Genomic DNA, 25,699 nt, shown 5'->3' with positions numbered 1-25,699 from the left:
TTTGGGTGATCATAGATAGATTGACGAAAAGTGCTCACTTCATACCGATTCCTGTCACAAGTGGTTCTGAAAAGTTAGCTCAAATATACATTCGTGAGATAGTACGTTTACACGGAGTTCCAATGACGATTACCTCCGATAGAGATACAAAATTCACCTCACGTTTTTGGATGAGCTTACACAGGGAATTGGGTACTAAGTTGAATTTTAGCACAGCTTTTCATCCACAGACGGATGGACAATCTGAAAGAACTATACAAGTTTTGGAAGATATGATTCGGACTGTAGTGTTAGATAGAGGAGCTCAATGGGAACAAGTGTTACCCCTGATTGAATTTGCCTACAATAATAGTTTCCAAACGACTATTAACATGGCACCATATGAAGCCCTCTATGGAAGAAAATGTAGATCTCCGCTTTATTGGGATGAAGTAGGAGAAAGAAAAGTGTTAGGTCCTGACGCAGTGGAAGAAATGATCACAACTGTGAGACAAATTCGGCAACGAATTAAAGAAGCTCAAGATCGCCAAAAATCTTATACCGACACTAGACGCACAGAGATTCAGTTTGAAGTGGGAAGTAAAGTCTTTTTGAAAGTTTCCCCTTCTCGAGGGATTCACCGATTTGGTATAAAAGGAAAGCTCAAGCCTAGATTTATAGGCCCATACGACATATTGGAAAAAGTAGGCCCTGTTGCCTATAGACTCGCGTTACCTCCAAATTTCGCGAATGTTCACAATGTCTTTCACGTGTCGCAGTTGAGAAAATACGTGTTTGACCCGAAGCATGTTATTCATCGAGAGGATATATCTCTTGAACCAGACCTGAAATATGAAGAAAGACCCGAAGTTGTGTTGGATAGAAAGATCCAACAATTGAGAAATAAGTCACTTGCCTTAGTCAAAATACAATGGAGACATCACGGGCAAGAAGAAGCAACTTGGGAATTGGAGGATAAAATGAAGGAAAAATATCCAGAATTGTTTCCCGAAGGTGAGATTTCAAATTTCGGGACGAAATTTTTTTTAAGGGGGTAAGGATGTAACACCCCGTGTTTTGAGAAGCTATTTGTGCCCTAGCTCGAATTTAAATTGAGTTTTAAATAGTAGCTAGAGGAATTATGCACGTGGGCGAATAAATGAGATAAGAAATTTTTAGAGTTTAATAGGAGGCGATATTATTTTCTCGAGTCTTATAAATTCTCTTATTGAGAAACCTATCTTCGCCCTATATTTTTATTAAAATGTCTATGTGATATAAATATTTTACTTGGTAGAATATTCACATATGATTTATTGATGCATTGTTATTATGATATTAGATATATCATAATAGAGATAATTTTTCCTCACATGAATAAATATATTTTCATGAGATATATTTTTCCCACATACTAAATAAGAGTTATAATTATTCAAGTATATATATATATATAGATATATATATATATATATACACACCTATCTCTCTTTCTCTCTCACTCTCTCTATCTCTCTCAATCTCTCTCACTCTTTCTCTCTCACTCTCTCACCCTTACGCAGCACTAGCTCCCTCCCCACTCTCCCACATTATTCTTCTCTTTCCCATCAATGGAAATCACATGCACCATTAAAGAGCCCCTAAAAAGCTAATCTAACTAGCCAACTCATTCCTCCACACTTTAAGCTCACAAGCACATGCACACCTCTCTCTCATCTCCCTCCCTCTCTTATTCTTCTTTATTTTCAGCAGCCCTCCTCCTCCTCCTCACTCCACCACACTTCTTTTTCTTGTTCCACCAAATATAGTAAGAACTAAGGTTTCTTAAAGTGTTCATTTTCAAGCTCAAGCTCCAAGCATACTACGCATCATCTTCTACTCCACCTCCATTGATCTTGTTGGTAGCAACCTCAATCCTCCTCTTATGTTATATATATATTTTCTTGTGGTATAAGCATGTATATTGATGCATAATTGAAGCATGATGAGTTATTAGTGTGAAAATGCATGAGAATGGTGATGAAAGTATAGATCTATGATGATATGTGTATATGTTGTTGTTTCAACCATTTTGAGAAGTTTTCTTACGTTCTGGACTGATCAGTCGACGAGGTTTCCCTCGTCCAAAACTCTTCAAACTTTTACAGTGTGTCGATATATGTGTCTTGAGGACGCTGGTAAAATTTCAAGTCATTTGGACTTCTTTTACTACCTTTTTAAAATGCAAAACTTTTACTGCGCATGTCCACCGGAAATTTAGAAAGGCAGTCCCTAGAGTCACACTTTTCAGTAACTTTCAAAAACATTCAGCCTCCCAAATTTTTATGGTAGAAAGATACATGTATTATACTGATTTACACCAAATTTCAAACCATTTGGCCAACGTTTACTATTTTTCAAAAATCATAGCTTCCAGTCGTGCAAAACTGCCGAATCTGGTAGACTGTGGGAAAACACCCATATCTCGTAAACCACTTGGAGTTTTTCACTCTACTTTTTTTTAAATAAAACTAGACGCAGAAAGGTTTTCAACAGTGTAAGTCTCGAATCTAGGAGATTTCTGAGTCAAAACAGTTTATTCGTTAAAGTTGAGGCAGAGCAGAATGATAAACTGTAGGAGTCTGAAAATTTCTACTTTGTAATTGTTTTGAGGATTTTAAAGTTTTGGTGGATTAATACACCATGTTATGTCATGAAAATACTACTAGAAAATTTTATATTTATTTCCAAGCTTACGTGAATATTTGGGAATTTACTTACAAGGAAAAAGATTTCGAGTTCATAGGATTATTTTTTTTAAGTCATTTGACTATTGTGATAAATCGTGAAAATGTATTATGTGGAAATTGATTATTGCAAAGTATGAATGACTATTTGATGTTTATGAATGCTATTTACCTAGGATTGAGAGTCTTTTAATTGGATAAGATATCTAATTAAATTGAGAGGTCCAATTGGGTAAATAGTAGATAGGTTATAAGATGAGATTAAGCATATGATGAAAGCATAAGTATTGAGATATTAGTTAGATGAAATTCTAACTAGAGTTTATTTTGTCACATGACAATTTAAACCACGTGCGCCACCAAAGGTTCGAGTGACGGCCGGCGTTAGTACGACTCTGAGCGTTACGTCATCGACCCCTGAGACAGGTGGGCTTTATTCTAACTCTATTATGGCTAGCTACCATGATAATGAGTTCAAATGCAAATTCTTATGAAAATGAAGCATGTTGAAGCATTATTGATGAATCTTATGAAAATGAAGCATGTTGAAGCATTATTGATGAGTATTATGAAAATTGTCAACTTGCCATATTTATTATTGATGAGAATGAGATATGGTATGTTGCCTCTATGAAAGACATGATTATGATCATGATGCAAGATATCGGCCTTTGACTGATTTATATGACAGTAAAGGTTTTGTGCGCAGAGGTGACCGTGAGCCGTCTCTAGTCGGCCGGTCACGGTGATTTGAAGGAGGCCTCCTTCTCTTCACCTTATATATATATTATATGAGTTCTCATAGTTGGCACATACCGTGAATATATAATGTCTGCAGACTAATGATATTATTATGATGATGCAAATGAGTTTATGACAGAAAAACATGAACAGGTATTTTTAATCTCAGTTAAATCCTGTTGATGCATTGAAAAGGGCAAGATTGACATATAGCTCTAAGAGCAACATTTCAATTATTTCCGGCATGAGTCCACTGAGTGCTTTTTGGTACTCAGCCCTGCATGTATTTCTAAATGTGCAGGTCTGGCTTGGCGCGAGGATGGGTGAAAGCTGTTGGAATTGTCAGTTGGCTGTGTCTTTCCTATGTCTCATATTTATCTTTATAAGCTTTGACTCTATAAGAATTTGAACTCCCTGCTATATGTCTTCACACATATAGTAACGCATCTCGCTGCATAACTCTGATGAAACTCTTTATTTAATTTGCTTATGTCTGTAATATCCCTTAAGGGAAATACTTCTCAGACCCTTGCTAAGTTTCAATGGCTTAATCATGTTTATCCCAAGCTAGTAATTATTTTGGTCTTGAAATCCTTCTTTAAAATGAGTAAAGTTTGCAATTGCTTCCGCTAAAACAAGATGTATTCCTATTTCTTTCACTATTTCTTTTATTAGTCGTACGATACTTGGTATACGCTATCACTGGCTATATCGGGCTGCGACAGAGTGGTATCAGAGCAGCTCGTCTGCTCTGAGTATAATCTCTTATAGAGTTTTTTTTTTTTTTTTTTTTGAGTCTAAGCTAGAGTCTTAGACTAAAAGAGCTATGTCACTGACAAGAGCCAACACCCCATCTCCGCCAGCTTGACGAGGTATGCAAGTTAAATTTTAAAGTTACTTATGAGCATGAGATATGCAATTGATAAGTTGATGATATTTATAAGTTGAGAAAGAAGCATGATTAGTACATGATGCAATATTATTGATATCTGGTTTTGATTGACTGGATAAGTAAGATGGTGGAAAATTTTTATTGGAATCAATATTGATACCGATACACTACGAGAATCCTAGAGGAACACCGACAAACGAGTATGTTATTGAGTAATAAACGAGTAAGTCATTCTTGACTTAGTAACACGAGTTGTTATTCTAGCATGGCAGACGGATTCGACATAGTACAGGCTTTCTATGACTGTACTTTGGAGCACCACGAGACTATTGGAGAGTTCTTAGCACGCTTCCACCACAGGTGGATTGACGCCGTAGAGCATGGAGTCACGGCCCAGCAGGCCATGCAGATACTACCACATAGGATGCCACCCCACTGGCAGGCTTGGTGTCATTTTATCGCCCCAGACTTCTATAGCCCGTTGGCACCGGGAGGATTTGAGGTGCGATTCCCGGAGTACCTAACCATTCTGTTGAGCCGGTTCGTGATGTATGCGAACCCACCCTACTTTTACCTGACGGAGAGTGACACCCGAGAGGGTGAGGCAGAGAGTCAGCCTCAGGGTCTTCTTGAGACTGAGGATCCTTTTATGGCATTGGGACTAGACCTCCTTATCTTCCAGCCGATTGATGACCCTATTCCTTCACTTCCTCAGGGCACTCTGCCCGAGGAGGAGATTTCTCCTATTGATATCTTGGTTACCCCTATGACCATAGACACCACTGAGGCCATCGATACCATCGAGCAGCTGATGAGCCCCATCCGTGAGACCCTCCCTGTTCCTCCCCTCCCTACGGTTGGAGAGGGCGAGATTGCTATGGCTGATGTTGATCCATTCGCACCAGGACCTTCACGACCCCAGGGGACAGCTAGAGACATGGAGGACGACACAGGATCAGTCTCGGTTGTTGGGACTCTCATCTCACAGCCCTTGGATCTTCCTAACATGGGCCAGGCCTTCGAGACGGACGTCCCTCGAGGAGATCCGATTCGAGAGAGAGCCGCCTTCGACCCTTTTCACCGTGCCGACTCTGACAGTGAGGATGGTGTTCCGTATGTGCCCCGATTGGGTGACGCTCGAGCAGATGTCGGTGATGATGCTACGGAGGATGGGAGTGACGATAGTAGCCGGGGTGATGGTAGAGGTCATGGGTGGATATGGTTTTGATATGATGGTATTTGAATAGAGATGTATATATATGGTAGCTTTGTTTAGATAGCCCCTAGATTTGGCTAACAATGGATAGTTCCATCCCAGACCAGGGTTTGTACTTATTTTGTTAGGCCCCCATAGTACACGGGTAACGGATAGTATCTGTACCCAGTTGTAGGGCTGCTTGTACATAGAGGCAATATTGATGCAGTAGCTAGGTCTTTAGCAGAGTAGTACTTTGTACTGACCTATAGCAGTTTATAGATCATAGTATACATTTTGTACAAAAGAAGTCCTCGCTGAGGCAATTTTCACGGTATATACATGATGGGCCAAAGTGGCCATTTTTGACTAAATGAGAAATGTGATTACTTGTTTTGATGCATTGTTATGATGTAGTTGTCAATTTGTATACATTGATTGAGAACCGAGTACTTGATGCATTGAGTATACTCTATGTGATAATGTATGTATATACATATATATATATATAAGACGCATGGTATGTTGTGAATTACTCAGCCATAAGACTAGAGTAAGATGATCCTTGTCACATAGAGGAACTTATCTTTTGACCCAAACTTGTAGATTGTCATAATGCCTCCACGAAGAGTGAACAGAGATACACCCGAGAATGAGGAAGAACCCAGAGAACCTACGCCGCCGCCTCCACCTCAAGATAGGAGAGTGGAAGAACTTTTCTTAAGACAGAACCCACCGACTTTCGCAGGCACGGGAGACCCTGCTGAAACGGAAGAATGGATTCGTGCTATGGAACGAATCTTTCGATTTTTGAGATGCAACGACGCACAACGTCTTATGTGCGTGTCTTACCAGCTGAAAGGAACCGCCGACTATTGGTGGGAAGCAAAGCAGAAAACTATGACCCCGGAGCAGTTAGATGAACTCACTTGGGAGCTTTTTAAGACTGCTCTATGTGAGAAGTTCATACCCAGAAGCTATAGGAAAAAGAAGGAGATGGAGTTTACCACCTTAAAGCAAGGGAATAAAACTGTAGTGGAGTACGATCGACTATTCTGCGATCTGGCCCGATATGCACCGTATAGAGTGGATACGGATGAGAAGATGTCCGAGTTATTTTGCGCCGGACTGCGACAAGAGATAAGAGTTGTATTGGCAAGTCAAACGGCACTTTCCTACGCCGAGGCCTTGAACAGAGCTCTAGATATGGAGCTAGCAATGCAACCAGAGAAAATAACACACACACCAACGCCTCCATCAGCTCAATATACGCAAGTATCAAACACTCCCTACTCTAACCAAGGACAGAAAGGAAAACGCAAATGGGAAAATCGTGGAAATGAGGGTAAAAAGCCATGGCAAGGTCAGAATGTCCAGGCTCCATTCGTGAAAGGCGATAAATTATTTTATGGTGGACCAGCGACCTCACACCCCGGACACCAAGGGATACCCCCTTGTCCTAAGTGCAACAAGTTACACACAGGAGTGTGCAGAGCTGGAAACCCAAATTGTTTCACTTGTGGGAAACCAGGGCATTACTCGAGCCAGTGCCCCAACCGACAGCAAGGGATGAGTGGAGGAAGACCCAATCAGTTTCCAACCCCACAACTCAGAGCAATGGAGGGAATTCTTCCTCTACCTCAACCACTACAGCAACAACCTTTTCGCCGTCCAAACCAGCCTCATAAGCAGCTACCTGCACCGCAAGCAGGAATACCACCGCAATATCAAAGGATGTATGCTATCAATAAGAAGAATCAGGATAAGAACCAAGGAAACTTAACAGGTATTGGGGAACTGAAAGGTGTACCCATTGTTATTCTCTTTGATACTGGAGCATCACATTCTTTCATCTCATATACTTGTGTGGATACGTTAGAGCTGAATGTAGAACCAGCCCAGCTACACTTAAGGGTAGCCACTCCCTTAGGGAAGATCACCACCGTGACACATGTGTGTCCTAACTTAGAATTCGAATTAGGACCTCTTAAGCTTAAGGCTAAGACGTTGAGACTTCTGCGCATGTGGACCACAGACATCATTTTGGGAATGGACTGGTTAGCAGAACACCATGCGGTGATACAATGCGAGCAGAGACGGATATCATTCCAGCCACCTGGCCTGGAACCTACATGTTTTTATGCCATCAATAGGAAATGGAAGAAGACACCTATCATCTCTGCAGTGCAAGCGAACCAGATACTAAAAGAAAAGGGCGCGACAGCATATTTAGTATACTTGAGCCAAGAAGAGGAAGCACAAATAAAGATTGAAGATGTACCTATAGTGCGGGAGTATCAAGACGTTTTCCCTGATATTCTACCAAGTCTACCCCCGAACCGACAATTGGAATTCACAATCGACTTGGAACCTGGAGCAGCACCAATATCCAAAGCACCATATAGGATGGCACCAGCAGAATTGCAAGAACTGAAGTTGCAACTACAAGAATTGTTGGACATGGGATTCATTCGACCCAGTGTTTCGCCTTGGGGAGCACCGGTCCTGTTTGTCAAAAAGAAAGACGGAAGTTTAAGATTGTGTATCGATTACCGGGAATTAAACAAGGTGACCCTAAAGAACAAGTATCCTTTGCCACGTATAGACGATTTGTTTGATCAACTTCGAGGAGCACGCGCTTTCTCAAAGATAGATTTAAGGACGGGATATCACCAATTGAGAATACGACCTGAGGATATTCCAAAGACAGCATTCCGCACGAGATACGGACACTATGAGTTCATAGTGATGCCTTTTGGATTAACAAATGCCCCCGCCGTATTCATGGATCTCATGAATCGAGTGTTTCACGAATATTTGGATCAATTCGTGTTGGTATTCATAGACGACATCTTGATTTACTCGAAGAATGAGAAGGATCATGAAGAGCACCTTAGAACCGTGCTAGAGAAGCTAAGAGCTGAAAAGCTTTATGCTAAGTATAGCAAATGTGAGTTTTGGCTACGAGAAGTCAATTTCTTAGGCCACGTCATTTCAGCTGCAGGAATCAAAGTGGATCCTGCCAAAGTTCAAGCAGTGCAAGAATGGAGATCACCAACGACACCTCACGAGATTCGTAGCTTCCTAGGATTAGCAGGCTACTACCGTCGTTTTATACAAGATTTCTCCAAAATAGCCAAGCCTATAACTCATCTGCTCAAGAAAGAAGTCAAATTCTTGTGGACAGACGAATGCGAACAAAGCTTTCAAGAATTGAAGAAGAGGTTGACCACCGCCCCAGTACTAGCCGTTCCAGAAGCAAACAAGGAATATACCATATATACAGACGCATCAAAGAAAGGACTAGGTTGTGTACTGATGCAAGAGGGAAAGGTAATAGCTTATGCCTCGCGACAGCTTAGGCCACATGAAGCAAATTACCCGACACATTACCTAGAGCTAGCAGCAGTAGTGCACGCATTGAAAATTTGGAGACACCACCTTTATGGAGTAAGATGTGAAATTTACACCGACCATAAGAGTCTCAAATATTTCTTTGAACAGAAGGATCTGAATATGAGACAAAGAAGATGGCTAGAATTGGTCAAGGACTACGATTGTGGAATCAATTATCATCCAGGCAAAGCCAACGTCGTGGCAGATGCCTTGAGCAGAATGGAACGAGCCAAGTTAGGATGTATCCTAACCAAGGAGAATGACTTGGTTAGGGAATTCGAAAGGTTAAGGTTGGAAGTGGTATTTCCACCGCAAACCACAGATTTGATCATGGCGACACTCAGTGTTACCCCCGATCTAAGATCAAGGATTGTTAGTATGCAAAGAGATGATGAGAAATTGGAAAGATTGCGAGTGAAAATCCGTACCGAGAAGCTTGAGTCATACCAAGAAGCAGCAGATAATGCATTGATGTTTGAAGGAAGAATCTGTGTACCCAATGATGAGAAATTAAGAAATGAAATCATGAGCGAAGCTCATGACACGCCTTACGCAGCACATCCGGGAGGTACAAAGATGTACCAAGATTTAAAAGCAAGATTTTGGTGGGAAGGCATGAAGCGAGACATAGCTTCGTTTGTAGAACGATGTTTAGCTTGTCAGCAAGTGAAGGCATTACACCAACGACCTTATGGCAAATTACAACCGTTAGAAATCCCAGAGTGGAAATGGGACCACATTGCCATGGACTTTGTCACTGCCTTGCCAAAGTCGAATAGAGGGAATACCGCCGTTTGGGTGATCATAGATAGATTGACGAAAAGTGCTCACTTCATACCGATTCCTGTCACAAGTGGTTCTGAAAAGTTAGCTCAAATATACATTCGTGAGATAGTACGTTTACACGGAGTTCCAATGACGATTACCTCCGATAGAGATACAAAATTCACCTCACGTTTTTGGATGAGCTTACACAGGGAATTGGGTACTAAGTTGAATTTTAGCACAGCTTTTCATCCACAGACGGATGGACAGTCTGAAAGAACTATACAAGTTTTGGAAGATATGATTCGGACTGTAGTGTTAGATAGAGGAGCTCAATGGGAACAAGTGTTACCCCTGATTGAATTTGCCTACAATAATAGTTTCCAAACGACTATTAACATGGCACCATATGAAGCCCTCTATGGAAGAAAATGTAGATCTCCGCTTTATTGGGATGAAGTAGGAGAAAGAAAAGTGTTAGGTCCTGACGCAGTGGAAGAAATGATCACAACTGTGAGACAAATTCGGCAACGAATTAAAGAAGCTCAAGATCGCCAAAAATCTTATGCCGACACTAGACGCACAGAGATTCAGTTTGAAGTGGGAAGTAAAGTCTTTTTGAAAGTTTCCCCTTCTCGAGGGATTCACCGATTTGGTATAAAAGGAAAGCTCAAGCCTAGATTTATAGGCCCATACGACATATTGGAAAAAGTAGGCCCTGTTGCCTATAGACTCGCGTTACCTCCAAATTTCGCGAATGTTCACAATGTCTTTCACGTGTCGCAGTTGAGAAAATACGTGTTTGACCCGAAGCATGTTATTCATCGAGAGGATATATCTCTTGAACCAGACCTGAAATATGAAGAAAGACCCGAAGTTGTGTTGGATAGAAAGATCCAACAATTGAGAAATAAGTCACTTGCCTTAGTCAAAATACAATGGAGACATCACGGGCAAGAAGAAGCAACTTGGGAATTGGAGGATAAAATGAAGGAAAAATATCCAGAATTGTTTCCCGAAGGTGAGATTTCAAATTTCGGGACGAAATTTTTTTTAAGGGGGTAAGGATGTAACACCCCGTGTTTTGAGAAGCTATTTGTGCCCTAGCTCGAATTTAAATTGAGTTTTAAATAGTAGCTAGAGGAATTATGCACGTGGGCGAATAAATGAGATAAGAAATTTTTAGAGTTTAATAGGAGGCGATATTATTTTCTCGAGTCTTATAAATTCTCTTATTGAGAAACCTATCTTCGCCCTATATTTTTATTAAAATGTCTATGTGATATAAATATTTTACTTGGTAGAATATTCACATATGATTTATTGATGCATTGTTATTATGATATTAGATATATCATAATAGAGATAATTTTTCCTCACATGAATAAATATATTTTCATGAGATATATTTTTCCCACATACTAAATAAGAGTTATAATTATTCAAGTATATATATATATATAGATATATATATATATATATACACACCTATCTCTCTTTCTCTCTCACTCTCTCTATCTCTCTCAATCTCTCTCACTCTTTCTCTCTCACTCTCTCACCCTTACGCAGCACTAGCTCCCTCCCCACTCTCCCACATTATTCTTCTCTTTCCCATCAATGGAAATCACATGCACCATTAAAGAGCCCCTAAAAAGCTAATCTAACTAGCCAACTCATTCCTCCACACTTTAAGCTCACAAGCACATGCACACCTCTCTCTCATCTCCCTCCCTCTCTTATTCTTCTTTATTTTCAGCAGCCCTCCTCCTCCTCCTCACTCCACCACACTTCTTTTTCTTGTTCCACCAAATATAGTAAGAACTAAGGTTTCTTAAAGTGTTCATCTTCAAGCTCAAGCTCCAAGCATACTACGCATCATCTTCTACTCCACCTCCATTGATCTTGTTGGTAGCAACCTCAATCCTCCTCTTATGTTATATATATATTTTCTTGTGGTATAAGCATGTATATTGATGCATAATTGAAGCATGATGAGTTATTAGTGTGAAAATGCATGAGAATGGTGATGAAAGTATAGATCTATGATGATATGTGTATATGTTGTTGTTTCAACCATTTTGAGAAGTTTTCTTACGTTCTGGACTGATCAGTCGACGAGGTTTCCCTCGTCCAAAACTCTTCAAACTTTTACAGTGTGTCGATATATGTGTCTTGAGGACGCTGGTAAAATTTCAAGTCATTTGGACTTCTTTTACTACCTTTTTAAAATGCAAAACTTTTACTGCGCATGTCCACCGGAAATTTAGAAAGGCAGTCCCTAGAGTCACACTTTTCAGTAACTTTCAAAAACATTCAGCCTCCCAAATTTTTATGGTAGAAAGATACATGTATTATACTGATTTACACCAAATTTCAAACCATTTGGCCAACGTTTACTATTTTTCAAAAATCATAGCTTCCAGTCGTGCAAAACTGCCGAATCTGGTAGACTGTGGGAAAACACCCATATCTCGTAAACCACTTGGAGTTTTTCACTCTACTTTTTTTTAAATAAAACTAGACGCAGAAAGGTTTTCAACAGTGTAAGTCTCGAATCTAGGAGATTTCTGAGTCAAAACAGTTTATTCGTTAAAGTTGAGGCAGAGCAGAATGATAAACTGTAGGAGTCTGAAAATTTCTACTTTGTAATTGTTTTGAGGATTTTAAAGTTTTGGTGGATTAATACACCATGTTATGTCATGAAAATACTACTAGAAAATTTTATATTTATTTCCAAGCTTACGTGAATATTTGGGAATTTACTTACAAGGAAAAAGATTTCGAGTTCATAGGATTATTTTTTTTAAGTCATTTGACTATTGTGATAAATCGTGAAAATGTATTATGTGGAAATTGATTATTGCAAAGTATGAATGACTATTTGATGTTTATGAATGCTATTTACCTAGGATTGAGAGTCTTTTAATTGGATAAGATATCTAATTAAATTGAGAGGTCCAATTGGGTAAATAGTAGATAGGTTATAAGATGAGATTAAGCATATGATGAAAGCATAAGTATTGAGATATTAGTTAGATGAAATTCTAACTAGAGTTTATTTTGTCACATGACAATTTAAACCACGTGCGCCACCAAAGGTTCGAGTGACGGCCGGCGTTAGTACGACTCTGAGCGTTACGTCATCGACCCCTGAGACAGGTGGGCTTTATTCTAACTCTATTATGGCTAGCTACCATGATAATGAGTTCAAATGCAAATTCTTATGAAAATGAAGCATGTTGAAGCATTATTGATGAATCTTATGAAAATGAAGCATGTTGAAGCATTATTGATGAGTATTATGAAAATTGTCAACTTGCCATATTTATTATTGATGAGAATGAGATATGGTATGTTGCCTCTATGAAAGACATGATTATGATCATGATGCAAGATATCGGCCTTTGACTGATTTATATGACAGTAAAGGTTTTGTGCGCAGAGGTGACCGTGAGCCGTCTCTAGTCGGCCGGTCACGGTGATTTGAAGGAGGCCTCCTTCTCTTCACCTTATATATATATTATATGAGTTCTCATAGTTGGCACATACCGTGAATATATAATGTCTGCAGACTAATGATATTATTATGATGATGCAAATGAGTTTATGACAGAAAAACATGAACAGGTATTTTTAATCTCAGTTAAATCCTGTTGATGCATTGCAAAAAGGGCAAGATTGACATATAGCTCTAAGAGCAACATTTCAATTATTTCCGGCATGAGTCCACTGAGTGCTTTTTGGTACTCAGCCCTGCATGTATTTCTAAATGTGCAGGTCTGGCTTGGCGCGAGGATGGGTGAAAGCTGTTGGAATTGTCAGTTGGCTGTGTCTTTCCTATGTCTCATATTTATCTTTATAAGCTTTGACTCTATAAGAATTTGAACTCCCTGCTATATGTCTTCACACATATAGTAACGCATCTCGCTGCATAACTCTGATGAAACTCTTTATTTAATTTGCTTATGTCTGTAATATCCCTTAAGGGAAATACTTCTCAGACCCTTGCTAAGTTTCAATGGCTTAATCATGTTTACCCAAGCTAGTAATTATTTTGGTCTTGAAATCCTTCTTTAAAATGAGTAAAGTTTGCAATTGCTTCCGCTAAAACAAGATGTATTCCTATTTCTTTCACTATTTCTTTTATTAGTCGTACGATACTTGGTATACGCTATCACTGGCTATATCGGGCTGCGACAGTTGTAAAGGTGCAACTTTGTAACTTAAATTGTATTTGTACGAGTTGTAATTTTTAAGTTCAATATTCAACTAAAGTAATTATGCAATTTATATTTTGTTGTGTCTTTTATTTTATTAAAGCATATTTCATATAATTAAAGCATATTTTATTTAAATACATAAAACATTACAAAAAAGACGATTTTCACGGTTCGAACCGGAATTGGTGGTTCGAAATCGAAACCGGAACCGGAACCGCCGGTTCCCGGTTCGAACCGAACCGGAACCGGCGATTCCACAATTCTAAAAACAGGAACCGAACCGGAATTAAACCTTGAAAACTAATTAACAATAAATTAAACATGTGGTCCCTACAACTTTTCTCCCTAATTCAACACTCCTTAATCTCCGTGTTTAAAAGAAACGTGCCATTATTTATGGGACGGAGGGAGTATTATTTATTGTTAATATTTATTTTGAAATGTTATGAATTTTTATTGAAATAGATAACTAATTATCATAACAACTTATATTTGATTATTTAGATATTTAATAAATTTAAGCATATTCGGTTAATTAATGAATATTACTATTATGAATTTAGAATGAGAATGAGTAGTAAAATTATTTTTAATTGAGTTTAAAACGATACGAGTATACGAAATTCATAATCTGCATATTATATAATTATCAAATTTATACTTAAAATTATTAATAAAATTTATATATAATAATTAATTTCCGTTGAAAATTCGATGGCCAACGAACTAGTGAATTTAGAAGTCATTTTTTTAAAAATAGAAATAGGTGCAAAATCAATCAAATACCGAAATAAGTGATGGATTTACTGGCCATCAGCCCATAGGTACTTCCTCCGTCTCACTTCAATGAGCTCATTTTATTTTGGGATGTCCCATTTCAATAGGCTCATTTTCTTTTTTGGATAAAAAAGTTGTACTTAATTGATGTGGATCGTATTATTTTACTAACACTTTTTTATTAAAAAATAATTTTTTTTAATTTCGGTGACCAAAAGAAGTGAGCCTATTGGAATTAGTCAGCGGAAGTATGACTTAACACTCCTTCGAAAGAGTAATGAAAGTAGTACAAAGCAAGCACAAGCGGTGAAAAATTCGAAGGGTAAATCAAGGCCAGAAAAGAACAGGAGTTCCCATTTGATTTCTGATCAAAATCGAACCATCGCTGGGAAATTCAAATTCATGGCGTCATTTGGATCTATTAAGCAAGCAATTTTCGAGAAACAAGCACGAAAGCAGTATGTGGTTTTTTTATTTTATTTTTCTGTTTTAATTATGTCTAGTTTAGAGAAATTCTGAATTAGGGTCTCTCGGTATACGAACAAACAGGCAGTATCAGGACCATATACGAGGGCTCAACGCATTCGATCGCCACAAGAAATTTTTGAATGATTACGGTAAGTTTTTCATTTAGGTTTCAAAAATTTGTGAATTTGTTTCTTGTTGTAATGAATATGATAGGACATGACCTTATTTCTTGCTCTTTTTTGCTTATAATGTTCTAGTAGAATAGTAATTTGTGGACAATCACATAGAATAAAATGTTGTTGCACGTTAATGGGTCTATATATGCATTTCTAGTTCTTCTGTGGGAAGAGCATTTGGGGAGATAAGCTCAATAATTTTTTATGTCATTTTTATTTCCTGGTTGCAGTTGCTTATTATGGAAAAGAGAAATCGGCTCAAAAAATATTGCCTGTTAAAACTGACCAAGACACCATTAGAGAAGGATATCGGTAGGTTTTCTTTCCGTCTGATTTGGTAAGAGAAAGTTGTTGCTACATGCATTAGGTGATTGTTGTCCGTCTCACGAGAGTTAATTTCATATTTGTGGCCTTGCATTCCTTGCTATTTCGATCTATTACTGTCATAATTTTATTTTTATGACTGGAAATGATTTTACATGGGTCAGGAAGTCTTAGAACCTATTCTTGCTTTGCCTATTAATTCATTTTATTGGACAAGAACATCGTATTCTTTGTGTGATAGTTGGGCTCGATATGCCTTCTAGACAAACAATATTCTAGGATAATAGAATCCTGGGACCAGATTGAGAAAGAACTAGACTAAAGTCACTAAACCTTGAAGATTGTGTATGACTATGTAATATATCCAATGACGATATTGATAATTGATAGATATTCCTGGGAGTTCTAGCTTCAAAGCATTGAATTGTAAGATGTTCTGTTATGACTTATGACAACCAAGTATAAGTGATTTGTTTAGCCATACGGGTTTTCTTTGGGAGCTAGTGAACAATGCAAGCTTTTTACAAAAAATTAACCACTACTATTTGTACCAGGCATTTGTATCTGATATTTCTTTGGTACTATACTCCTAGAATTAAAAGAAACAGAGAGGAATGTTTATTCTGAAAAACCCTATTCAAAAGCAAAAAATTAATGTTTCTCCTTGAAGCATACTCGACTTTGAAAGCTAACTTTATGCCAGAAAGTGCAAATAGTCATTCTGTGTCTTTTGAACTACAATTCTCATAGAAGTCATGTGACCCTCAGACATCTTTACTTCTTTAGTAGTGTAGGACTAATGAGTGTTTGTATTTCGACTATCAGGCAGCCAATACTTTGATTTTCTACTGAAGGAGGCTTAAGTCCTCTAGGGCCACTTACTTCATCCATGTTTTGATTTTTACTATTACATAGACAATACAGACTTGCTGGTTCTGTGCGGAAAAGTACGGTACAACTTGAATATAATTAAGTATTTAGTAAACCAGTTTGTATCTGTGAGAACCAGATTGACCTTAGAGTCATTTTAGTAACTCTTATTCTACTACATTCTTCAGCAACTTTTGAGATTAAACATGAGATATGTCAAGAATTATTTTTTGTGGCACTTGAAGTAGAAATATTAGAACTTACAGCTCTATATGCATATGATTCTTTTCTTTTTAGCCGTAGACTTTTGAAGTTCTAAGTACCAGACTGTTGAACTTGAATTTATATGAATTTACCTAATTGTACAAAGTTCGAGCTCTTTTTGGCATTGAAATACATCCAGAAATTGAAATGATATGTTTCAGAAATCATCGATTTATTTGCATCTTTAGTTTGAAGATCTAAATCCAACATGTAATTATGCAATATGACCCCATCCCTAACAAAGGACCTAAAGCCTAAGGAATTTGGCTGCAGTTTGATTCTTTGTCCTCGTATGTTTAGTCAGTGATCCTAACTATGTCTTTTATCATATTGCCAAAAGGTTCATAATGACTGAGGAAGATGACATGAATCCTTCTTGGGAACACAAGCTAGTGAAGCGTTACTATGACAAGCTCTTCAAGGAGTATCCTTTGCATAAGTGATCTTACTATGCTATTGGTTTCTCGTCTTTCTATTTCCCCCCTGGGATTGAAAATCAGTAGACACGAGTCAATCATGCCGATGAAAAACAATTCATGTGTTGGAGGGTGAGCACAGAGAAATAGCTGAGCCCTTTAATCCTGATTGAATCTGTCAAAGTCTTTATGGCTGCTGCATATTTACTTTGACCCTGAGCAAGTTATTAATTTAGTTTGCACATTCACATTGCCAAAGTAGTTAGAAAAATGTTTACTCGGGGACAACAGATGGCTCTTGGGTTACTAGCTGACATATGATAACCAATAAGCTAAGACATGTGGCCCCCAAACCATCCCTTTTTTAAGATAAATGATTTATGCTTATCTATATCAATGCACAAGGCCTTTTCAATTTTCAGCTTGCTGTGTGCAGAAACATATATTTCTTCCACGTTATGTAGGCACACCCACTGTTGTGAAAAGCGCGCGGTGCGGACGCCTTGAGGCGCAGTGACGGAAAACCGCACAGCATCAATATAATTTTTAATATTGGATGCCATTTTTGCGTGAGGCAGATTGCTCATGACTTTAAATGATAGAAGCGGTGCAAGGCAATTGTGAAGCGGTGCTGACTTCTTTTAATTGGTTTAATTATTTAGCCTATTTATTACTCCCTTCGTCCCACTATTGTTGTCCCACTTATCATTTTGGGTTATCCCATTATTATTGTCTCATTTCCATAAAAGGTAATAATTAACTCTTCAAAAGGTATGGGTCCTACCACTTTTAACCAATTTACACCTTAATTCCCATGCCCAAAAGTTTAGGGACAACAATAGTGGGACGAAGGAAGTATTATATATTAAAATAAAAAGTCCATGCAATATATTACATTATAACCTTAAGCTACTAATTAAAAGTATAAATTAAAAGACATTTGCATGTTTGCTTTGCGCTGCAAAGTCGGAAAAGATTGAGCACCCTAATCAAAATGATAAATATTTGATGAACTAGAGAATTTTGTGTTTTTAAGATACTTCCAACTTTTATTTTGATTATTTTTAAACCTATAAATCCATAATTTATACTCCCTCCGTCCCAACTTTTAGTATTCATTTTTCATTTTTTGGCTGTCCCACATTTTGGTATCCATTTCTATTTTTAGTAAAAGTTGGTGGGACCCTTGGTTCACTTTAATTATTTTAACACTCACATAAAATGTGGAACCCTTATTCCGCTCACTACACACCCAACAACTTTATTAAAACCCGTGCCACTCTCAAATAGGTACTAAAAGCTAGGACGGAGGGAGTATATATTTTTTTATATACGTTCTATATTTTTTTATACTCCCTCCGTCCCAACGAAAAGGACGCGCTTCTTTTCGGCACGGGATTTAAGGAAAATAAGATTGTAGTGTAAAAGTGTGTAAAGGTGTGTGGGGCCACATTATTTGTAGTGTAAAATTATTATCAAAAAAGGAAATGCACCACTTTCGTTGGGACGACTCAAAAATGAATACGCACCGCTTTTGTTGGGACGGAGGGAGTAATTATTATGATTTTTTTGTCTTCGGTGTGAGGCTTACACCTCGCACCGCCTCGCCGAGGCAAAATCCCTCAGTTCCGCCTTAAGCTTTTCACAACATTAGGCGCACCATATTGTTGTTAGTTTTGACATAGTTTCTTAACTGTAATAAAATAAGCTAGCAGCAGGGTGCTTCAAAATTTTATGTAATGAAACTAATGAAACTACTGTTATTAATGCACATTCAACAATCATAGTACATTGCTCAAGGCCTCAAGGGATGATACTAGTTACCTGATGGAATGCTATGCCCACAAAGTAAACTCTACTTGTTAGGTATAATTTTTTCTTTCTGTTACTGTAATGAGTATCAGGAAATTTCAAACAGTATGTTGTGCATAAAACGTTGAACTCAGAATCTCATGCCAAATCAAAAGAAAATTAACAAAAGTTGCTATTTGGTTGAATGCATCTAGTAACATCACTAGTAAAGGGAGAGGACCTTTGTTTTTTCAGAAAGATGGTTCCAAATATCATAAAAATGTTATTCTAAACTTAAGTGTTGAAGTATCAAGTACCTAGTGAAAATCTTTGTCAGGTCATCTTACGAACTCTCAGCCCCAAAATATATATTTTTCAGGCATTCTCAAACGTGATGATACATACATAGTGTTGGTATATGAAACAGTTGCTCAATAGATTCTTTAGCTGTTATATTGGTTTAATATGAATGAATTTTTCCAACTTGTATGTCTCTTAACTCTTTGAAGATACTGCATAGCTGACATGTCCCATTACAAGACTGGCAAGGTATGAGTTTCCTAACCTTAGTAACTTGCAGGCATTTTATAGTCAATAGGATCCCCCACCTCTCGTTATTACTTTTCGTTTGGAGAAATGATCAAAACATGTATACTGTATCTCTCCCAACAGTAATCAAAGATAACAGTTATCTAAAAAAAAAACAAAGAAAACAGATGGGTTCTGATAGATGTTTCAACTTCAGCCAGTTGGTGGATTTTGAACTGCAATATCTTTGATTAAACCCAATTTACCCAAAGAATGCTAAAAGTTTTTGCTTGTATATGCATGTAGAAGTCCATCTCATACCTATATTCTGCTTGTTGTTTATTGATATATTTAGGACCCTGTGGAACATAATATAAGAATTGTAACAAGCACTTGTCTCTTTCAGCATATTTCAGAACTAATTGCTTTGTGCTGATAGCGTAAGACTTACCAACTTAGCTATAATGTACATTTAAGTGACCTACTTGCATGTAACTATTGTTTCTGCAGTTTTGCATGTTTTAGTTATTTATACAAACCTTTTGCTAAACCATAGCTTATTCTCTTTTTAGATTGGCCTTAGATGGAGGATTGAAAAGGAAGTAATATCTGGTAAAGGTATAGTTTACTTCAAATTCCTTTTCTCACTGTTTTCAATTATTAGTGTTCATATGAAAATATTTTTATGCAAAGCACTCAAAATGATGCTTGTAGTGCAATTCTTCCTCTGCCCTGCATTTTGTTGTAGCAGAAGTTGTGGGGATTTGGGGATCCCACAATCTTCTAGCTTTTGCATTACTCTTGTAATTATAATTTATAGTGACAACTCAATATCTTCACAGCCAATGAAAAGAAAGGAGAACATACTTGGGAGGACTTACCAATTCATTCTCTTATAAGTCTTTCTGTAAAAAAATGATTATGTTTTATGCTTTGGTAAATTCAAAATAGAATCTTCTCAATAAAAAAATAAGTAGGCAAGTGAAAATAAATTAAAAGCATTATTTTAGAATACATAGATGATAGAACCAGGTATAGATAGTTATAATACATTGTGAAAGTTTCTCTTGCATTTCCCTTTTGTAAGAAATTGTTTTCTCTGCATATCGTAAATACTTTTTTTTTTCTTCTGAAGCATGTCATCCTGACTCCTGAGTATATGTGCTTATCTGTATTTTGTATCTCAAGTTTTGAGTGCAAGAGCAAAAAACTTATCTTGTTTGTGACTACCACATCTTGCTATGTTACTTCTTTTTCTTTGCTTTATATTTAGTTATGAACTTGTAAAAGTTAATTATGAATTCGTTTCTAGGTTTCCATGAGGTTTCTTGAAAGCCATTCATTTTCTGAGATCATGGGAGTCAAATATTAGTGAAAATTGATGCTTGAGTTTCTTTCTCAGTAAAAGTTACGATTGTTGGAAATACTTTTCTTTCGAATCTTTCCTGAACAATCAAATAAATCCTTGGGGCTCCCATCTTAGTGTTGGATTGACCATTTAAATATTGATCAAGTGCAGTTCTATGGCATTTTCATACTATGGCTAGGGATCTCTTATTAGCTACGCATCATATGATAGGAATCAGCCATACTACTGAGCATTTTTTAGATTATTTTTGTAATTGCTGTTTATTTATTTTGTGTATTTTGGGTACCATTTTGGGCACCAGTCAACTGTTGTATTGTCCCTGAACCTGTAGGTACTAGTATTTAAGTATGATGAAATTAAATTAGTTACCCGAGGAGAAGGTTAATGGAAAATTCGGTTTTATGCTGGGCAGGCGTTTGGTCTGACATTTAGGATTCAACAGAATTAATTTTGAGTTATTCCTTGGTTTTAAAAAGCGCGTCCAGGCGAGGCGCACTACTGGTGCTTTTTCTCCCATCAGGCGCATGCACCTACGTAAGGTGCGCCCGAGGCGTAGAAGGCTAGAAGCGCAGAGGTGCTCTACTTGGGGTATCACTAGGGTTTCAATTTTTTTTTTTTAGATTGTCTTATTAGTAATTGAGGCGGTGCCTCAAGGCTAAAAGGCTGTGAGGCTGTGTAAAAGCTTGCATGAGGCGGTCATGTAACAGCCGCAATATTTGTTATTAAAATATATATATATATATATATATATATATATATATATATATATATATATATTTTCAAGAGGCCAAGGAACAGCCGCAACTTTCTGAATGAAAGGGACCCATCATCCGCAACTTTTTTTGTAAAAGAATTTCTAACCCTAAATAATATATTAAGGTATAAAATATAATACTTCCTCCGTCCCGGAAGAGAGTATCACTTGAGGGATGACACGAGTTTTAAGAAATGTTTGGTAGATAATATGTTAAGTGGAGAAAGGAACCCACTACTTTTTAGAAAAAGTGATAATGTGTGGGGTCATGTGATACTTTCTTATGGGATGGAGGGAGTATAACTTTGCATGATACAAAGTAGAAAATATATTATAGATAAATATATTGGAATTCTTATACTTTAGGTGCGCCTCGCCTACGAAAAGCCCGTGCCTGCGCCTCAGGCTCTACGCCTAGGCTCCAGGCTAGTTTGCGCCTCGGTGCGCCTTGCGTCTTTTAAAACCAAGAGTTCTTCCTTATCGGTGTTATACCTGATGGAATTATTTTGGAGTTCTTCCTTGGAACAATTGAATGGTTTTCCCTTTTCTATAAAATTCATTATGGTTTCTGCCTTTCTGGTTAACTTCACCACTAATGAGCATGACATGAGCACCCTTCATTGTGTGCAATGGGTGGTGAGCTAGAGCCGCCATCCGCATAAGTGGATAACCATTTGGACAATGAAAGGATAGAAGCCAGCCAGGTGTCATCGGGAAAAAGAATAACTTCAAAAAGAAAAAAAGTTTAATAAATGTTTCTAGATATGAAGTGTCACCCATGAATGATCTTTGGGTGCTTTCAACAGTTCTCTATGCATTATAGTATTTTGCTTTTCAATTTCAGCTTATGGAGTTTCTCTGCTTCTGTTGTTCTTTTAGTTTGGAATTAATTCTGACTGAATACCTCTTAACTGTCAGGACAGTTTGTTTGTGGTAATAAGCACTGCGACCAAGAAGATGGTTTGTCAAGCTATGAGGCAAGTTTTTGGCCAAGGTTATCTGCCAATTATTTTTCGTAAATATATAAGGAAGAGAAACCACTTTCTTTTGGTAACTTTCACCTCTAATTTCTAGGTGGCATTGGTTGTGTTGCCTCGTTTTCTGAATCAATGGAGCTAAATGGAAAGATAAAAATATAAGTGGGAAGTTCACATTGGAAAATATGCTCGAAAAGGCTCTAGTTACTCCCAAATTCCAAAAACTACCATTTGTACTGTAAGATTTAGGTTTGAAAATGACAGAGAGGCAATTAGCTAGCATGTTGTTCAAATAAAGAGTTCCCCAGCTGACTGTATTTCCCCGTTCATACAAAATTGCTGCTTTTAATGGCAGATATCTCAAGTACAAGACTAACATGTTCCTTCTTTACCACATAACAAAATTATTATGTATCGTCGTATTGTTAAAGATACTCAACATGTTAAATTATAATGCAACATAGATACTGTTATTCTGTACTTGAGATATGCAACTTCATCTATCATTGAGGCTTTCTTTTCTCTTCTTTTTTGTTGCATTAGCTAACCGTCTCCACTATGCATTTCCAGGTGAACTTTTCCTATTTTGAAGCTGGGGAAAACAAACAAGCTCTAGTGAAGTTAGTAGCGTGTGAGAGGTAAATTATTAACAGTTTCATCATTTTAAATGTTGGTCCTTATCATCTTATTGGTTAATCTTTTGTTGTACAGTTATAATTCTAAAGCAAAGGAACTTTTTAATTCTCACCTAGTTAACATAGTGGTTACTAATATTATTCCTTTCCGTATCATGTTAGTTATACACCTGATATAGCGCTTTATTGATATGCTGGTGATCTCATGTCATTCCTTATTAATGCATGTTTGATGCACAGCTCATTAAGTTTAATTTTAATAAGGCCTTCTCAATGGCCATTAAAATGTATTCTTAAATATTTTTACAAAATAGTTAATCAAGATGAACTTTAGTAGGAATTGCTTCAGTTCGGACCTACTTCTATATTCTCTTAGTTATCTTCGCAATAACATGAATTTCATATAGAAGTTGATTAATGAGTTTTCTAGATCATGAATTTCTATATCAAAGTTGATTACCGGATAGATGTGCAGAGAAGCTTTATTATAAGAAACAAAAGGAGAAGGAACAATTGAAGCGAAAAGAGAGTGAAAAACACCAAAGAAAAAGGTGAGCATCCTGTAAATCATTTTAATATTATGTACATGTTTCTGAACGAGACTGGACATCCAAAAAAATTGTTGCTTTTGGGCTAATTAATTTGCTTTCAGGGATCGGTCTGAGAGTGATGATGACACAAGTATCAACCATGGCAAAAGCAAAGAGAGGAGAAAAGGTATTATGCTGCACAGAATTATGCTCCTGAAAACTATCACTTATGGTTTATGAATGCAGGATGGAGAATTTAAAGTATTACAACCTAAGATTTCTTAAATGAAAAGGTGGTAGGTTAAGATACCTAATATTTAGACAGGTTAAATAGTATAACCTAGCTACTCCCGTCCTCTAATTAGGGAAGATAAAGACACTATGGTCTTTGACTCTATGACAGTGTAATATAGATCCTTATCTTCTTGGGACTTCTTTTCCCTTCAACTATTCTTTAGAAGCTGGATTCATTATCCTTGCTAATAGAATTGTTGATTAGCTGTTTTAGTAGCCGATTTAACATCTCAAAATCAAAATCCGGGTTGGTGTGTTTAGTGTTATTCTATTGATATCACTCTGTTAAGCTTCTCTAAAATCTTCTGTGATGGCTGCTATTTGGATTATTAAACACATGTAAATTGGATGCAAATGATGGATCCATAATGAATGTCGTATCTGAATCCATACCGATGGTAGGTTTAGACATGGCATGCAACTCAAAAACCTTCCTCGGCAGCTTACTTGGTAGGACAGAATTTGTTTGATATGGTTCTTATGTTTTCTTGTCATGTTTTAAATGGTTGAATTGTTCCATCAGAAGATGAGCTTCACTGACATGCATGAATTTAAATCTATACAACAACAGTATATCATCGAATTAATAGTTTTGGTATATGGTTGCTTTCTTCCAAACTTTCAATATCTCCCTGCTGTTCTTTTCTAAGATAAATTAAACTCTTTTTTGGCAATGTCTTGGTTTGTGAGTTTGCATTTTGCTTTCAGGAGGCAAGGCTTTAACTTCCGACAGTGATCACAAGCCTGATGATGACGATGAAAACTTCGATGAATATCTTTCGGGGATGTTTCCTTGAAGATTACTAGCGTTTGCATCGGAAGCAAGCATACACTGAGTGAGTTAAGACGGAGTCGAACTTGGTATGTTATTTGCTTTTGAGTTGTATCTGTCAAAAGTTTTAGTGATTTAGGTCATGCTCTTCTTCCAACTGGGAAATATTGCTTCTTATAAATTGGTTTGGAATAGTAGTGAATGATTGTTGTTGCCATTGTAGCACTTATGGTCATGGCTGCTATACATTCTTTACCCACCCTCTTGTTGATCTAATCAATCAATTGAGAGATGAATTCATAAATGGTGTTAGTGTCTAGGAATTAACCATTGAAATTATTTCCATTTCGTTTTTGAAGGTTAAGGTACACTTTAAATTCAAACTATTTTTGTTCAATATTTCCTGTCATTCAAATTAGTCAACCCTTCCGTACGATGAACTGGTAATCATCGAAATTAAATACTCCTATATTAAGCAAATAAATCTAAATACTAAATATAACTTGTAATTAGATAAAATATGAGTAAATGAAAAAAAATAGATAATATTATATATTCTGAAATGTATTATATGAAGCGTATGCTTTCTCCCAAAATATTGATAAAACAAAAATCAAAATTTACGTAAAGAATTCAAAATCATTACTTAAATGTGCAACATAAATTTTGAAATTTCAAGACTAAAAGTGCAGTTTTTATGTTGACGGGCTGAAGAATAGAAGTGTTCATTTAGAAGTGGGGAAAGTAGCTCTCTTTTTATACTTTTATGATCACAAGTATGTGCTCTCTCTCTCTCTCTCTCTCTCTCTCTCTCTCTCTCTCATTAATCAACGCAGCCAC

At 37.1% G+C, this 25,699-nt stretch overlaps 2 protein-coding genes and 2 long non-coding RNA genes across 4 annotated transcripts; all 4 read left to right on the top strand.

The window, feature by feature from the left end:
• Window positions 1-1,481: 1,481 nt before the first annotated feature.
• LOC131007046 (uncharacterized) lies at window positions 1,482-4,006 on the top strand. The gene is made up of 3 exons (XR_009095870.1): window positions 1,482-1,880; window positions 3,071-3,131; window positions 3,748-4,006. It is a non-coding gene; the product is annotated as an uncharacterized LOC131007046 (long non-coding RNA).
• Window positions 4,007-6,322: 2,316 nt separating this feature from the next.
• On the top strand, window positions 6,323-7,595 carry LOC131000616 (uncharacterized). The gene is made up of 2 exons (XM_057926661.1): window positions 6,323-7,486; window positions 7,569-7,595. Exons 1-2 carry the CDS (start codon window positions 6,323-6,325, stop codon window positions 7,593-7,595), a joined length of 1,191 nt encoding a protein of 396 aa, XP_057782644.1.
• A 3,612-nt stretch (window positions 7,596-11,207) lies between these two features.
• On the top strand, window positions 11,208-13,730 carry LOC131007045 (uncharacterized). Its single transcript, XR_009095869.1, has 3 exons — window positions 11,208-11,602; window positions 12,793-12,853; window positions 13,472-13,730. It is a non-coding gene; the product is annotated as an uncharacterized LOC131007045 (long non-coding RNA).
• Window positions 13,731-14,964: 1,234 nt separating this feature from the next.
• Window positions 14,965-25,118, top strand: LOC131007044 (uncharacterized). Its single transcript, XM_057934191.1, has 11 exons — window positions 14,965-15,149; window positions 15,241-15,308; window positions 15,566-15,647; window positions 17,134-17,217; window positions 19,510-19,549; window positions 20,101-20,146; window positions 22,570-22,628; window positions 23,199-23,266; window positions 23,731-23,814; window positions 23,916-23,980; window positions 24,796-25,118. The coding sequence occupies exons 1-11, from the start codon at window positions 15,094-15,096 to the stop codon at window positions 24,882-24,884; spliced, it is 741 nt and encodes a 246-aa protein (XP_057790174.1). The 5' UTR covers window positions 14,965-15,093; the 3' UTR covers window positions 24,885-25,118.
• Window positions 25,119-25,699: the final 581 nt, after the last annotated feature.

The sequence above is a fragment of the Salvia miltiorrhiza genome, chromosome 1 (assembly GCF_028751815.1).
Source record: "Salvia miltiorrhiza cultivar Shanhuang (shh) chromosome 1, IMPLAD_Smil_shh, whole genome shotgun sequence".
In the NCBI taxonomy this organism is placed as follows: Eukaryota; Viridiplantae; Streptophyta; class Magnoliopsida; order Lamiales; family Lamiaceae; genus Salvia; species Salvia miltiorrhiza.
This window is presented reverse-complemented; position numbering and strand designations above follow the sequence as displayed.

Coding starts and splice junctions, on each gene's coding strand:
- LOC131000616 (XM_057926661.1), top strand. CDS start 6,323: ATGGAACGAATCTTTCGATTTTTGAGATGCAACGACGCACAACGTCTT. Junction 7,487..7,568: donor AGATCACCACCGTGACACAT/GTGTGTCCTAAC, acceptor TGTGGACCACAG/ACATCATTTTGGGAATGGAC.
- LOC131007044 (XM_057934191.1), top strand. CDS start 15,094: ATGGCGTCATTTGGATCTATTAAGCAAGCAATTTTCGAGAAACAAGCA. Junction 19,550..20,100: donor CCCATTACAAGACTGGCAAG/GTATGAGTTTCC, acceptor TTCTCTTTTTAG/ATTGGCCTTAGATGGAGGAT. Junction 23,815..23,915: donor GAAAAACACCAAAGAAAAAG/GTGAGCATCCTG, acceptor ATTTGCTTTCAG/GGATCGGTCTGAGAGTGATG.